Source organism: Schistocerca nitens, chromosome 3 (assembly GCF_023898315.1).
Source record: "Schistocerca nitens isolate TAMUIC-IGC-003100 chromosome 3, iqSchNite1.1, whole genome shotgun sequence".
NCBI lineage: Eukaryota > Metazoa > Arthropoda > Insecta > Orthoptera > Acrididae > Schistocerca > Schistocerca nitens.
The window spans coordinates 780074154-780091902 of NC_064616.1; the positions used below are offsets into that span (position 1 = coordinate 780074154).

Below are 17749 nucleotides of genomic sequence, written 5' to 3' on the forward strand. Positions count from 1 at the left end.
AGTATTATACAAGGAGTGAGTGGGCGCGCGCGCGCGCCCACACACACACATACACACACACACACACTCTCTCTCTCTCTCTCTCTCTCTCTCTCTCTCTCTCTCTCTCTCTCTCTCTTACATACTGCTGGAGAATGCATACTGTGTAGGAATGCATACTGTGTAGGATAAGAAATAAATTATTGAACTTGCACTGTCTGAAACAGTTTTTGAACAATGTCATGCATCAAGAAATACCTGCTACTTCACTCACAAACAGATAAATCATCAAATGTAAGTTGATGTGCACGGTTATTTACTGTGTAGGTTCTGCCACAATAACTCTGAAGTTATAATACATACAATCTTTTCAACCTGAAGAAAAACCCAAATAAAAGTCATGATCATCATAAATGAAAACACTGCTGACAGCTGGTTAAATGTGGTTTTAATCTACCAAACTTCGTCTCACAGTTTACAGCTGCAACAAAAATTAATGCATTAATCCATCACAGGTGAACCCAATGTTTTTAGTCAAGGTATTTTCACTCTGAGAATATTGTCAGTATTTTAAAAATAGATGAACAAAAGATAGTTGAGAAAGTGATCCATGTAATATACTCTAATAATGTTGCTGGGTAGATCGAACCGATGTACTGGACACTCATTGTTACTTCTCACAAATGTGCACAGTAAAATAATCTCTCTGTGAAACACGTTTCAAAATATCTAGTATCAGAAATGTAAAGTAAATAGAAAAGCAGTCAAATATTTACAGCATTATGCAGCAATTGGTGGTCTGGATTACTGAGCTGTTCATATGTAATAGATGACGAGATGTCATGCATGCATAAGAATGTTGCTACCACATTTATGATGCTGCTGTGGTTGGTATCAAAACCAAACTTTGTTACCAGCTGAGTTATCCACTACGCTTCAGCAGGGCCACCATCAGAAATTTGGTATCTAACAACATAAAGATCAAGACTTGCAGTAGATTGAGGTAGAATTCGAATCTGTATTAATGAAATAATCCATTGTGTGCATTACAATATAGTCGAGGAAGGAAGATTACAACCTCAGTCTTCTTGTACATAATGTGATACGCCATGCTAAGGCAATTTTCAGCTACTGCAGGGAGAATTGCCCCATGCATGTATGAAGCTGGCAGTTGTTGTAAAGATCTTAGACTGTATGACACATCTGAAGCACGAGTCCAATTGCATCTACAAAATTCAACATCTCCTTAGCAGAAGCAGTAGCCCTCTAAGCATTGAGAGAAGAGTAGGTATTGTCATTTTACACACTGACAAAACATTATTCTTTCACATTTCGAATATAGTGTCAAGATAACATATTATCTGGTGGTTGTGCAATACACAGATTAAATAATGGCAGAAATGGTATGATTCAGAGAAGACGCTTAGTTCCTGACAATGTTACTAGGGGTTTATGCAAGTTTGTTCCTGTACAATATCCATGGCCTCTAAAAGTTTCACAAAGATAAAAAATAAAAGAGTTTCAATTCACCTTATTTTGAGAGTGATGGTTCAAATCCCTATCTGGCCATCCAGGTTTTGGTCTTGCAGGACTTTGCTAAATTGATCCAGGCAAATACTGGAATGGTTTCTCTAACATGTTGACTGCCACATGTTTAGTGACAGATATTACACTGGCAGGCCAAGCACTCATCGTTCGGCATTAAGGCTCTGCTGTGGCCACTTGGCCATCCGTGTGTTAAAAAGTGTATGGCCAATTTTCTTCCCATCCTTTCAAAATCTGAGCTTGTGTACTCTGTCTCTGATGAGTGCACTGTCAATGGGATGTTAAACTCTTAATTTTCTTTCCTTCCTATTTTTAGCAACATTAATGTGCTGATTCACAGTTCAGCCAAATGTTTTTCATTATTACTCGGTCCTCTAGTAGGAAACTGCAACCACATATTCATATTTTACAGACAAACTAAAGAAGATGTAACTACAACTGTCACAACTTTTATTTAGTTTTAATGAAGTTTCTTTATTTACATGCTGTTCATGTCTCACTGGTAGAAACTTTGGGTTGGATATTGTGGTATTACTTACAAATCTGCTTATTTCAACAAATCTTTTATTTAATGACCAGTACTTGCATGGATGACCCCATTTGCAATGAGGTCTAATGTAGTAGTGACACTATATTCAGCATCTAATAGCTCCATCCAGATATTTAATTTAAGACAGAAGAAGCTGGCACATTCCTTTTATTGGTGTGTTGTTATGAAGAAAAGACAATGAAATGCTGGGACAAAACATCTACTGCAGGTCTACTCAAAGTGGTCTATATTTGCAGATTACAAGTTGTAGCCTCTACAATGTGTTGATATACTCTGCACTCTGTCCGCATTGTTTCCAATTCTGACAGCCTGCATATTCACAAAACCAAATTCAGCACACATTGGAAGCAAACCGTTTCCAGTCTATAGTACATAATGAAGAAATACAGTACTCAACAACATGGCCATCTTCACGTACTTTGGAGGTAATTCTTAAATTACCAGAGGAATACATTACAAATGTAATGTTAAATAAGTAAGTCACCCCCTCAGAAAAACAGAAAAACTTCTTGCGTCCTGTTAGAGATAGTCCCAACTTACAGAAATGATTGCCAAAGTGGAATATAATATTCATCAGATATGTTGCACAATACAAAACTATGTCAATGAACAACTTTGTTCATGTCTATGCAGAAACCCCCCCATGAACCATGGACCTTGTCGTTGGTGGGGAGGCTTGCGTGCCTCAGCGATACAGATGGCCGTACTGTAGGTGCAACCACAACGGAGGGGTATCTGTTGAGAGGCCAGACAAACATGTGGTTCCTGAAGAGAGGCAGCAGCCTTTTCAGTAGTTGCAGGGGCAAGAGTCTGGATGATTGACTGATCTGGCCTTATAACACTAACCAAAACGGCCTTGCTGTGCTGGTACTGCAAACAGCTCAAAGCAAGCCGAAATTTTTCCCGAGGGTATGCAGCTTTACTGTATGGTTAAATGATGATGGCGTCCTCTTGGGTAAAATATTCCAGAGGTAAAATAGTCCCCCATTCGGATCTCCGGGCGGGGACTACTAAGGAGGACGTCGTTATCAGGAGAAAGAAAACTGGCGTTCTACAGATCGGAGCGTGGAATGTCAGATCCCTTAATCGGGCAGGTAGGTTAGAAAATTTAAAAAGGGAAATAGATAGGTTAAAGTTAGATATAGTGGGAATTAGTGACGTTCGGTGGCAGGAGGAATAAGACTTTTGGTCAGGTGAATACAGGTTTATAAATACAAAATCAAATAGGGGTAATGCAGGAGTAGGTTTAATTATGAATTTAAAAAAATAGGATTACGGGTAAGCTACTACAAACAGCATAGTGAATGCATTATTGTGGCCAAGATAGACATGAAGCCCATGCCTACTACAGTAGTACAAGTTTATATGCCAATTAGCTCTGCAGATGATGAAGAAATTGGTGAAATGTATGATGAGATAAAAGAAATTATTCAGGTAGTGAAGGGAGACGAAAATTTAATAGTCATGGGTGACTGGAATTCGATAGTAGGAAAAGGCAGAGAAAGAAATGCAGTAGGTGAATATGGATTGGGGGGAAGAAATGAAAGAGGAAGCCGTCTGGTAGAATTTTGCACAGAGCATAACTTAATCATAGCTAACACTTCATCATAAAAGAAGGTTGTATACATGGAAGAAGCCTGGAGATACTAGAAGGTATCAGATACATTATATAATGGTAAGACAGTGATGCAGGAACCAGATTTTAAATTGTAAGACATTTCCAGGGGCAGATGTGGACTCTGACCACAATCTATTGGTTATGAACCATAGATTAAAACTGAAGAAACTGCAAAAAGGTGGGAATTTAAGGAGATGGGACCTGGATAAACTGAAAGAACCAGAGGTTGTACAGAGTTTCAGGGAGAGCATAAGGTAACAATTGACAGGAATGGGGGAAAGAAATACAGTAGAAGAAGAATGGGTAGATCTGAGGGATGAAATAGTGAAGGGCAGCAGAGGATCAAGTTGGTAAAAAGACGAGGGCTAGTAGAAATCCTTGGGTAACAGAAGAAATATTGAATTTAATTGATGAAAGGAGAAAATACAAAAATGCAGTAAATGAAGCAGGCAAAAAGGGCTACAAACCTCAAAAATGGGATCGACAGGAAGTGCAAAATGGCTAAGCAGGGATGGCTAGAGGACAAATGTAAGGATGTAGAGGCATATATCACTAGGGGTAAGATAGACACTGCCGACAGGAAAATTAAAGAGACCTTTGGAGAAAAGAGAACCATGTGCATGAATATGCTCAGATGGAAACCCAGTTCTAAGCAAAGAAGGGAAAGCAGAAAGGTGGAAGGAGTATATAGAGGCTCTATACAAGGGACAAGATTATGGAAATGGAAGAGGATGTGGATGAAGATGAAATGGGAGATATGAGTTTGACAGATCACTGAAAGACCTGAGTAGACAACATTCCATTGGAACTACTGACGGCCTTGGGAGAGCCAGTCCTGACAAAACTCTACCATCTGGTGAGCAAGATGTATGAGACAGGTGAAATACCCTCAGACTTAAAGAAGAATATAATAATTCCAATCCCAAAGAAAGCAGGTGTTGACAGATGTGAAAATTACTGAACTATCAGTTTAATAAGTCACAGCTGCAAAATACTAACGCCAATTCTTCACAGACAAATGCAAAAACTGGTAGAAGCCGACCTCAGGGAAGATCAGTTTGGATTCCATAGATATATTGGAACACGTGAGGCAATACTGACCTTACGACTTATCTTAGAAGAAAGATTAAGGAAAGGCAAACCTACATTTCTAGCATTTGTAGACTTAGAGAAAGCTTTTGACAATGTTGACTGGAATACTCTCTTTCAAATTCTGAAGGTGGCAGGGGTAAAATACAGGGAGCGAAAGGCTATTTACAATTTGTACAGAAACCAGATGGTAGTTATAAGAGTCAAGGGACATGAAAGGGAAGCAGTGGTTGGGAAGGGAGTGAGACAGGGTTGTAGCCTCTCCCCGATGTTGTTCAATCTGTATATTGAGCAAGCAGTAAAGGAAACAAAAATAAAATTTGGAGTAGGTATTAAAATCCATGGAGAAGAAATAAAAACTTTGAGGTTCGCTGATGACATTGTAATTCTGTCAGAGACAGCAAAGGACTTGGAAGAGCAATTGAACGGAATGGATAGTGTCTTGAAAGGAGGATATAAGATGAACGTCAACAAAAGCAAAATGAGGATAATGGAATGTAGTCGAATTAAGTTGGGTGATGCTGAGGGAATTAGATTAGGAAATGAGACACTTAAAGTAGTAAAGGAGTTTTGCTATTTGGGGAGCAAAATAACTGCTGATGGTCGAAGTAGAGAGGATATAAAATGTAGACTGGCAATGACAAGGAAAGCGTTTCTGAATAAGCGAAATTTATTAACATCGAGTATAGATTTAAGTGCCAGGAAGTCTTTTCTGAAAGTATTTGTATGGAGTGTAGCCATGTATGGAAGTGAAACGTAGATGATAAATAGTTTGGACAAGAAGAGAATAGAAGCTTTCAAAATGTGGTGCTACAGAAGAATGCTGAAGATTAGATGGGTAGATCACATAACTAAGAGGAGTTTGTGGCACAATTTGACTAGAAGAAGGGATCGGTTGGTAGGACATGTTCTGAGGCATCAAGGGATCACCAATTTGGTATTGGAGGGCAGCGTGGAGGGTAAAAATCATAGAGGGAGACCAAGAGATGAATACACTAAGCAGATTCAGAAGGATGTAGGTTGCAGTAAGTAGTGGGAGATGAAGAAACTTGCACAGGATAGAGTAGCATGGAGAGCTGCATCAAACCAGTCACAGGACTGAAGACCACAACAACAACAACAACAACAACATCCTAATCAATGTGGCACCTCACTTGGTTCCATTAAAACTGGAAGGGTGAGGACACGAATTGTAGTCCAAAAGCAATCAGTGACAACTACAGCTCTAACAGTGAGAGTTGAAAGACTTTTGTTTAAGCTAAGTACCACATCATTAAATATATGGGACAAGTAGGTCTTAGAGGTCAGACTGTAATTAATCTGTTTTATGAACATCAAGGATTCTGAATCAGCACAAAACATAAAGCAATAGCAGCAGGCATGCATTGTTAAAAATTCTGTAAAAGATAGCCATACAGAAAATAATGTTTTCATTCCTAACTTTGAGACACTTACAGTAACTGTACAACTTCTCCAAATATTGTCACATTTGCAATGAGTTAAAAGTTAGTGTTACAGCAGAAATGCTTAGCATTTAATTGATACTGCTTTAGGAAAAGACTGATAATATTAATTGTAATTACCATTCCAGATCCAAAATCAACGATTCTTCTAATGCCACCTGATTGACACTCGTCATGAATAACTTGAGCCAAATGACATATTTCATGGAGCTTTTTCTCAGATAAACGATGGCATATAATAGAAGGAATGCAATATAACTCTTCCTTTAAAACATATGTTTTAACTTCCGACTTCAGTTTTTGGCACATTTTGCAGAAATATTTTAGTGAATCTGGCCAGTCATCCTGCCAAGAGATAAGTCACACAAATAAGTTTTCCCGTGCTTTTATAACATTTTATCCTACTAAGAAAAAGATATTCTCAAAAACACTTGCATAAGCTTGAATGACAAAGAATAACATTTACTAACCTTAATATAACCTGTAGGGAGCTGATTTAATTCTTCATTTGAAAGAGTTAAAAGTGCTTCACACCATTCAGAGGGTATTTTGTTCAGAATATCATTAATCAAAATTTCTGTTACTGGACATGAATAAAGCCAGTCATATTCCTTCAGGAAGGCAAGTGCATCCCGAAAGTATGCTTCGAAAGTGACATAATTTTCAGGTAACATTCTGAAAAATTAAAAAAAAAATCCTGAAGCTAAGATGTACAGTTAATTTAAAGTAACATTTTTTGTGGTATAAAAACTAGTTTCTTAAGTGCTCCAACACAAAACTACTACAGAAATATAATTCCTTTTTTGAATACTATTCCGAACAGATTACAGATCTGTCAAGTTAGTTTTTGATTACTGGACTTTCAGACTCAAAGTAGCAATAGTCTGGATGGAATAGAGGATGTATATAAGGCTACATAGGAAGAACATTTGAAAATACCTATCATTATCAAATCATCATTGTTGATTTGCATCTCACATGTGTGAGGCATGAGTATCTGCTGTCTTACTGACATTAATATTATTAAGAATATTACAGCATCAGACCTTATCTCACAATTTGTGTTCTCAATGTTTCTAGCAGCAATGATTCCTTGGTCTTTTCCTTTCATTTTCTGTACAAGTGTGTTTTGATGTCCCACTATTCTTTGTTCTTGTATGCCCACACCAGTGAGGTTTATAATTGTAATTATTCAGGCTTCCTGGGAATATGTTCACATCTTGAGGTGTCAGGTGTTCTGCTGGATATTAGTGCTGTCCATGCACAATATTTTGACAATGTAAATCGTTTTCATCGGGTGCTACTTGAGACTGGTAGTTGAGAGGAACAGATCCATTATTTATGCCTACTGCCTCCTCTCGCTGTGGTCACTTCTAGGGATTCAGTCTGTGGCTGAATCCCACTATGAGCATTCTGAACCATTCTGTCTTTGGTCCACTGCACCAGGGCACAAGCTGGTGTTCCATTTTCAGTCTGGAGCATCTCCATGGTCAATTATAGACATTCTGCATGTGGCCCATGCCTGTTAAAAATATCCTGAGATGAGGGATGTAACACATAGAACCGACCTTGGAGGTGCACCTGAAACTACAGGTGTTCGGTTATACTGATTTTTTTTTTTTTTTTTTTAATCTGCAGTTTAACTTGTCTGTTAAAACTGCTCAAAATAAACGAATCCTGAAATAACCAATTTTCAGTTTTTTATTGCTATTATTTCCAGTAATAAACATAGACAATGAACAAAGATCGGAAAAAGCTAAGACTCCCTCAGAATTTTGCATTATACACTTCAAGATCGAAATAAAACCTTAGTCCATATACTGTTTGCTACGTTTCTTAAAAAGTAATGAGGGGTGAGATGCTACAAAGGATCACTAGTATTCTCCTATGGATTCAATTTTTTTGAAATTTTGCTCAAATATTATGTTGTAACCAAGGCTCATACAACTATTTGGGCATAGCAAATAGTCAGTGCTAAAGTATGAAAACTAAGTTGGGAGAACTAAAATTTTCCATGTTACATTGTCCATCTCCAAGGGCTGCAAAATGGATAAAGGCATACTATGTAGACACAGGCAGCAGATCAGCTACTTTCTATTTCTAATACTAACAATGAATGAATTTTTTAAGTTTTTAATTTTCTACTGATACCTTAATTTCCTTTCTCTTTTATTATTTCATAGAAATGGTAGACAAAGACAAAGACAAAGATTTTGTGTAAAATTTGTAGTGATCTTTTTCTTAAACACTTCGAATGGGAAGCCCATTTTGTAGTCGAATATATTTACTTTCTAACAAGAATGAGCATAAAAGTTATTTTTTTATGAAAAAACTAAAAATGCTCTTTCAAAAAAGTAAAATAAACTGTTTAGATGATGCACAAAATAGAATATTTAGCAGGAACAATTACTTGACAAGAGTTAAAATTTCAGTATTGAATTAATCCATTGGACAATTTTCGTTGTCCACTCTGTTCATAAATACTCATTCTATAATGTGTGAATCTAAGTCGACTCTTTTCATTAAAACAATATTATTCAAAGACGATACCAATCCTTCAGAAGCCACAGAACTTCCTTCCAGTGATAAATATTTTTGAGCTACAAATGACAAGCCTGGCATACACCTTTTACACTGCCCCCCCCCCCCCCCCCAAAAAAAAAAGAACAAAACCACGCATCGAAAGGATCACTGTTTCTGGGTGGGGACAGAAGAAACCTTATTGTCTCAACAATGCTCTACTGATTCTTATGTCATGTTTATTGCTCATTTCTAACTGCTGGTGTTATTGAAATAGCTCTGATTGCTTTTCCCATTTTCTATAACAACCCAGTTTTTCAAAGCTGTGGAAATTTTATGAATAAACATTACTTGTTTATTTAAAAATTTTATTTAAAATCCAAAAATTTTAGTAACACTCCTATAACAAATTGATATACTGGTAGAACATCCAACACCTCAAGAAGTCAAGTTTGTAACTGTATATATTGACAGCAGTTACCTTATCACACAGTTATTTACTGTTCGTTACATTTATGACTTTTTTCCACTTCTCATTCTCTTGTTCATGGTTGTGATCAACTTTGTTTCTGCTGTTTGGATACTGCCTTAGTGTGTGTATCAAGTGAGTACTTGTTCCTAGTATTTAGTTACGAACTAGCAAAAACTATGTATGCTTATACCATTTCAGCCTATGCTGCTATTTCTTTTAGGACATCTCTTTCTTCCACTTTATTTCATTATTAACCCTCTGTTGTAGTCTCAGTATCAAACAACTTCTCCCAAAAAAATCATTTTCGGTATTTTTGATCCACAGAGTAATGTAATTTGAATAACTTCTCCATACAAACTTTTCTTTCTCACCGTCATCATTTTTTTACCATATCAATGAGTTCATTTTATTTATTGTTAGTTTTGCCTGAGATATTCTTTTGAAATTTCTCTCTTATTACACTCTTGTTTAGCAAATAACAGACTTAAATATTCAAATTCCTCACCAGAACTAGTTCCTCTTTCCTCAGTATTCTTTATTCTACTGTCATGAGATGAAAGGAGTAAGATTTTTGGCAAGGGAATATATGGGGACTGCAGCCATAATGGAGAAGACGAAGAAGAAGGAAGGGGGCAAGCAAGATAGAATTGGATAAAACAAATGATGGTACTAATGGAAGGAAGAATGAAAGGAGATCTTTGGAAAGAGAGAGATGCTTGTAAAAGAAGATGTGACAAATGGACAATGAGGCTGTAACATATTTGGGGGAAAAAGTAAGGTGGAAATTTTTTGTATAATTTGAAATGTTCTTGTATAACTGCAGAATTATTTTTACTTATTAGTTCTGCTGTATATTTCCCATTGTGCAGAGTTGTCCTTTGATACAAGATTTTGGAAGATTTGGAATTTAAGGCTGACCTTTTGCTCTTTCTGGATATGTAGATGTGCTGTCTTTTAATATTCTTTCCATTTTTTTCTAGCACCTTTGTACGGAATGTAACAGTTAGGGAACACACCTATGGTTTCCAAATATCTACTTGCTACATTAAGAAAGCCTTGAAGGATTTGATACAGGAAAAATTATGCAATATTGCAGAGTGCATTATTGAACTGCAGAATGAACTTGGCATGTTGCTTGAGTTATCATGGAAGTTATAAATTCATTGACAGTGCATTACTGGGGAAAGAGAGACTCCTGAATGTATGGACAATGGACAACAATGGGGAAAACACAGTGGGGCATATCAGCCCTCTATTAAAGTGACTAAGCATATGAGTAAAATGAATTAAATGATTTACCTTGCAAATAATGAGTCTCATTGTTTCACAATGTATAAAAAAATATAACAATCTATTCATAGAACAAGATAAATTTTGCAGGTCGCATGTCAGCGCTTACCTCCACTACAAACTATGTCAGATATGTATACTAAAAACGATACAGCCCTTACCAAATATGTATGAAGAACAAAGAACAGGGATGTCCTAATTTATGGAAACTTTTTGTTGATTCCTGTTGATGTGTTGCTGAAGTCATGGGACACAGGATACATAAGACAACAAACTGTTACCAGTTCTTTAGCTATAGACATTCTATACTGGTTGTATGTCTTCAAACACTTAAAAGAAAATAATAGTCTTGGCACTGGGTCTTACAACATGACAGACCTCACCTATCATGACAATGACACTAAGTGACATTTAAACTGGTGCTGACTGTGATTCATTGTACCGTACTGCTTCCTTAAAACTCTGTTACTTTGTGCCAGATGTGCACAACAAGACTGCCTGTATACAGCCTGTTCATTACACACTCACAGATCTCAAAAACACGGACATACATGTAAATGAAGTGAAAATAAAAATTTCTTAAGTTAGACTGACCAGAATGATACACTATGTGACAGGACTGTTGTATTTACCCAACACAGTATGTTATTATTACTCCCAGCTGCTATTCCTCTTATTGAGTCTTCTCTTTGAACCAATGATGAGGTTACTGCTTGCTGAGAGAAGGTGTTTGGAGGGGGAGTGATGCTGCACCAAGGAGTGTTCCCATAAGCCTTTTTGACTCCTGCGTGAGCTTGCTTTTTTTTTAAATGTATTTCAATGTGCTTTGCCCAACAGAATGGTATAACATTATCTTGCTCTTAAAGGAAGAGAAGGGAGTAGGTACTCAATTGTATAGACAGTTTGCTCAGAGACCAAAAAGTACTCAAGTATCAAAGCAGAAGACAGAACTTCTTCCCTTTATCATGATTCACTTGCTCCATTCCTCCCACAGTGCTACAAAATTCAGCAGTCAATTCAAATGGAAGATAAACATAAGAACAATGTCAGAAAAATGCCCAAGTAACTGAATGTGGGGTTGGATTCTGCATAAACCCATCAGCATATTTTGATGGTAATTTAAAATATTGCCAAATGGAAATCTACAACTCTTACTTAAGTTAAATGTTACACTGTTTTAGGTCTCCTAAGGAATCAAGGTGATGATTTACCCAAATCTTTTCACATCAATATTTTCTGAAGGACACTTCTACATTAATCCAAAAGGGCCTCATAATTCACAAACATCTCTTAAAATTTCATTCCACGCATAAGTACACAAACCCCTGAAGTATGAAAACATTTTATGAGTGTGTTGCACAATGAGAAGCTGCCACATGGTGTAAAGCGGGAACTTATGAACTGTGGTGCAGAGGTCGGAAACTGAAGCATGTTTTAAATGCACTTCTACTCAGCCTAATTTCCTCCCTCATGGTGCTCTGCATCCAAAATTTTTGATGTGGTGAACTAGATGACTTGTGAAACATGTAACCATAATCAGACTACAATTGTTACTGTCAGCCTAATACAGAGTGAGTTTTGGTTGTTTGCAGTGTGTATTTTCTGAGCTTGTGTTTTGCTTGCTGTTAACACATAAGGGCAAGTTCTGTCTGGTTTTGGTTATTTTTCAACAAATAAGAAAGGTTGAGTGGCATACTTATAAAAGGATTTCATATTTGTTGTTAAATAAGGTTATCATTAGTGATTATAGGTAACTGTAAGTCTGTGATGCTCTCTCATATTTCATCATGTTTGTATGTGTCCTCTTCTTCATCACTTCCATTGTTACTTTCTTGCACGCTTTTAATTATTTCTTCATCTGTTAAAAGTTTGGTCCGCATCACAGTTTTCCTCATTCAGCCACTTAGTAATATCTTCATCATCAAATTCTTCTCCTCCTGGAAGGTTGTGGAACATGTCAGTGTACAAAGTAATTGATAATTCCAAATTGACTGGCTCATTGTGTCACTCACTACTGGATCCAACTCGGCATCAATGGATGGCCACAATTTTCTTCAGCTCTTCATTATGGTAGCGCTGTCCACTTTATCCCATGCTTCGGCTCCTTAGAAAACAACAGTACATATGTTAATTGCTTTCCACACCTTCAGCATAGTCTCACTTTCATTCAGCAAGGAGATGAGAAGTGAATGTTGATAATAATAATTAATTGATTCCAAAATTCCCTGGTCCATGGTCTGTATTAGGGCTGTCACATTGGGTGGCAGAAAGAGTGCTTGCATATCATTGGACTTTAGAGAAACATCTGAAGAATGACTGAGAGCATTGTCAATTATAAGGATAGCTGTCAGTGGAAGCTTTTTCTTCTTTAGCTCTTTTCTCACTGTGAGTACAAATGTTTCATGGAACCACAGCGAAAATATTTGTCTGTTCATCCTCGTTTTCATCTGAGCACAAAACTGCATTGGTAGAGTATTGATGTCAGTGTGTTGAAAACAACGTGGGCATTGGGTTTTTCCAATCACTTATGCATTACAACCCACCATTAATGTTATGTGCTGTTTCTGTTGCTTGTAACCACAAGCTTCCTTCTCACTGTTGGCAGCTAATGTTTTTGAAGGAAGCGTCTTGTAAAAGAGTCCTGTTTCATCAGCATTATACAAGGCATCAGCAGTTAAATCTTCTTCCTCTATTATCTTCTGTATCTTGCTTACAAACTCATCAGCATCCTTATCGTTAGCTGAGCGACTTTCCCGGTGACTGTCAGCTGCCGAATGCCATGTCATTTTTTCCAGTTTGATAGCCAACCTTCGCTCGCTGCAAACAAGTTACTACCGCCTAGTTGTTTGTTAAATGCAGCTGATTTTTCCTTTATAATCGGGCCACTGACTGGAATTCCTTTACTGCGTTGTTGTATGACCCATCTATAAACAGCTACATCCAGTTCTTCATTCTCACTCTTCTGCATAACTTTCCGTTTTCCCAACTCACTATCAATTTGTGTTGAGTACTGTCGAATAACATCTTTCTTTTTAATGTTATAAATAGTTGATCGTCGAACATTAAACTCAGCAGCAATGGCTTTCTGTGAAGAACCTCGATTTAACTTATCTAAAATTTCAAGTTTCTGCTTGAGGTCTAGTGTAACATGTTTCCTTTTAGAAGATATGATTCCAAACTGTAAAGAAAGCTACAATTTCGAATACAGTATATAAAGCACTGTTTAACTAAGCCTTGTTGCACACGATAATTCATTGTGCACGTGTTTTTGGATGTACGCCGGATTACTGAGAAGCCGGAATACTGAGGGCCGGTTTAGTGAGAGTCTAGTGTAGTTTCATCTGGTAAATGTAGTGGGGAGACTAGTTGGGAATCAAACAAGGAATTCACCTGAAGCTGCAGTATAGATAGTTCAGATAAATTGATAGAGTAACAGAAAGTTATAACCTATAACCTTCATGCACAATTAGGGTACCTTAAGCAGTAACTGCACAGTCTGTGAAGGAAGAGGGTGAAAAAATGGGCACAGACAGCTGGAAGAGAGGCCATCAGTAATGTTATGTACCCTGATTGTTTTATTTTGAATGTTTGGTCAGCTGTCAAAGAGTCCAGTGGAGAGGAACCTTTGTTTGTTGTGCAACTGCTGTTACGCATATTTTCAAAAGACACTTAATGGCAATTGCACATAAGAGAGTAAATTTTACTTGTATGAGCTTTTCTAAGCATATGTTGTCTGATGATGATTATTCAAAACACGTCGTAAGTGAACTACATAGCAATCAAGACGTTTCCAAGGAATTACTATACACCAAATCTGAATGGTTGCATACCTCAAAAAAGGACGACTTTATCAGTCAAATGGAAGCTGACCTTTTTGACTGTTTCTCCAGGGAAAATAATGTTGATGGTGCTACTAAAAACTAAAACCTGATAATACAGTGTACTATCAAACTAAAGTAAAGAAAAACAGTGGCACAATCATTTACAATACTTTCACTGATTATTTTTTAGTTAAATATTGACACTGAAATGAATCAAGTTGATTGTATTTCAAAAAAGTAAAAAAAAAAAAAAGATTTTGTGATATGACTCCATATCTTGAACACTTGGCAGGCAGTTTACAATACTGACAACTTGAATGACAAATATATGAGAAAAATACTACCACAGCTGTATCTTAAGAATGTCTTTATTCTATCACACGGCTAGTTTTGGCGGCGCATTACTATCATCCTCAGGCCCTGTTTACCAAAGAACAATTACACAAATCCAATATTTGAAAACTAAACAACTATAAGACAACAAACCTAAAAATTATGGTACTCTAATGTATTAGCTGAAGCAACCTTAAGGTAATTTTCTGTGAAGTACCAACACAGTACATATGTGGTACCTCCATTATTTTTTCCCTGCTCTAGTCCAGTAATGTATTAGCATATAAAACATAACTATTAAAACAACACAATGTACTACTGTGTAAATTTAACAAAGGGTCCCAAATATCAGACATGATCCAGGTAAAGATGTTCATTAATGCTTAAAGACGTATGCCAAAGGTGTATATGTGATGTAAGAACGTAACGGTAGAGGTGAAACCAACCCCACTGCAACTGTACATGAACCACATAATTATGTGACAATCTATCACCAAGAACTGGAAAGGCCCTCCCCTCAAAACCTTTGATAACTATGTACCCTTAAATAACCAAAAAGGCCAGGCCTCAAATATTATGTTCACTATTACTCCCTAACTGCAAGAAATAAAACAAAAATATCCACTTCAAACAGTGTATTCCTCAATATAAAACCCTCCTTGAAATAAAATGAATGACAAACTTACTAAATTTTCACAAAGCTTCAAATCTGCCTTTGGCAGTTCTTTTTCTGTAAAAAAACTAAAAACAGAAATTCATTACTACTCAGTCAGTTTCAATAACAGGTGGTATTAGAATACCACATAGGATGAAACTGAAGCTGTATCATAAAATTAAAAACAATGACATGTCAGTTACAGAATTTAACTACTGACAATGCTGCAAATTACTGAAGAATGGTGTGAGACTCTGTAAATCACTTGATATAATTTTGCTAATGCACCAGAAATCTTTCAGAAATTTCTGGAACAAACTATTGCCAACATTCCACAATGCATCAGTTATCTGGATAACATAGTGGTCACAGGAAGAACTCAGGAGCATATATTGAATGTCTGGCAAATATTTTCAGTGCTTTTGATAGCTGGGCTAAAGTGTAGCTTGACAAAATGCTCCTTCTTTCAGGCTTGTGTTGATTATATACAATATTTCCTTAGCTGGGAAGACCTTAAACTGACATTATAGGTTACCCAAAGAACATAAAGGAGCTTCAGGTTCTTATGAGCAAGGTCATGTATTATGGCCAATTTATATCCCAAATTACAACACTAGCCCAACTGTTGAATCAATTGCAGAGAAAAGGGGCCCCTTTCAAGTAGTTCGTGGGCTGTTACCAAGTATTTCTTAAGCTGAATAAATGTCTCCAAACTACTACTTGTCCGACCTGGTATCAGCCTCATGTACCTTTAGTGTTGGCCATGGATACATCATCATATGGCAATGGGGCCTTTCTTTCACATATCGTGTTTGCCTCTATGGTACTACCCGGGGAACAAGAAAATTATTCCCACATAGAGGAGGAGGCGCTGGCAATTATCTTTGGTATCCAGAAGTTCTCATTTTCCTGTGTGACAACAAATTTCATCAGATCCCAAATCATAAGCTGCTGTTAGCCATATTTGGCCCTAAGTCAAAGTTGCCTAAATGAATGTCTCAGAGATTACAACACTTGGCTCTTCTCTTGTCTAATTACCAATATTCCATTCATTATCGTATATTGACCCAACACGTGAATTTCAGATGTGGTGTCACAGTTACTATGGGTCCCAATGAAAAATGTGATCAACAAGACTGACTGCTTTCACATTGGTTCACAACTGTAACAGTTGATGGAAAAGTTTCCCATCACTTCCAGACATGTTGCAGACAGGTTTGCCAGTTTGTATGAACTTACAAACTGGCTGGTCACAGGCCCTTCTAATGCCATCCTCACAGGAACTTCATTATTTCTTTTCACAAATTGTTGAGTCAAGATAACAGTCAGTATCGAGTAGTGAGTCCAGAGGTTCTGCATTCCCATATACTGCTAATCCTGTATCAGTGTCACTGGGGCATTTCCAGAATGAAGAACCTGGCCTGGCAACATGTGTATTGGCCACGGATCAATGAGGATATTGTGCACGTGGATCAACAGTGCCAAGCTTGTCAGACACAGCAACCTGCACTGCCTGAAGTCTACCAGCCATTGCTTATGCCTATCCAGCTAAGGGATCAGGTGAATGCAGACTTTTCGGATCCTTTCCAAGGTGCCATGTGTTTGATTTTTGTACCTGGAATGGAATCAAGAACATTGCTGCACCTCTGTTTCACCCTGCCTCTAATTGGATGGCTAAACATTTTGTCTGAATGTTTAAACCACAGATGGAGGACCTATCAAAATCCAAGGCTATCAGTTCTGCAATGCTTTTCTTTTTACTGTCTTACTGGGTGGCACCGATCATGATAAAAGCCCAACAGGACTATTGCATAGTAATTTCGTGTTGGATCTACTTCAGCCTCCATTGATACAAGAAGAAGAAGCAGCCACATTTTTTAAGGTGGCCATACCTGTATGGGTAGACTTGTTCACACATAAGCCTGTCTAGACATTCCATCACCATCCAATCACGGCTGCCAGCTGGTCCTGATGACCATATCTCAAGGCATCCCCACACCTGACAGCATATTTTGCTGGTACCTGATCCAGCTCTGTCTGCCTCTTCTGCAGCAAGATCCACCTTTGGATCTGGCACACATGTGGGGGCTGACCAACCACTTCACAGACCAACAACAGGAGACATAAGGGTCTGGTTCCAAAACGACATCCCAGGGGCGGGAGCCTCATTCTTCCTGGTTTTCCAGTCACCTTGAGTCATGGTTATGAATCAGGACCTCGACGATATGCTTCCCAGTGTGTCCTGGGTCTGATGTCAAACCCACAGTCTTCTCTGGAACTAACAGCAAGTTGAGAGTCTGGCCCACCATTGTCTCCTGCTTCTCTGGTGCCATACCCAGAAATGGCTCCTCTACCACTGACAGCACCCAAAGCCACACCTCATCCTCCTCTGCTCTGGCCAGGATAGTTCTGGC

General features: G+C 37.7%; 1 protein-coding gene across 2 annotated transcripts in view; it reads right to left on the reverse strand.

Annotated features, from left to right (window-relative positions):
• The window catches only part of LOC126248792 (presequence protease, mitochondrial), a 93833-nt gene that overhangs the window by 9907 nt on the left and 66177 nt on the right, over window positions 1–17749 (reverse strand). For both annotated transcript variants that reach the window (XM_049950178.1, XM_049950179.1), the window contains exons 2-3: window positions 6715–6919; window positions 6365–6589 (exon numbers count right to left, since the gene is read on the reverse strand). In XM_049950178.1, coding sequence (XP_049806135.1) covers window positions 6365–6589; window positions 6715–6918 — 429 coding nt within the window. In that variant the 5' untranslated portion in view covers window position 6919. The remainder of the gene's footprint in view (window positions 1–6364; window positions 6590–6714; window positions 6920–17749) is intronic.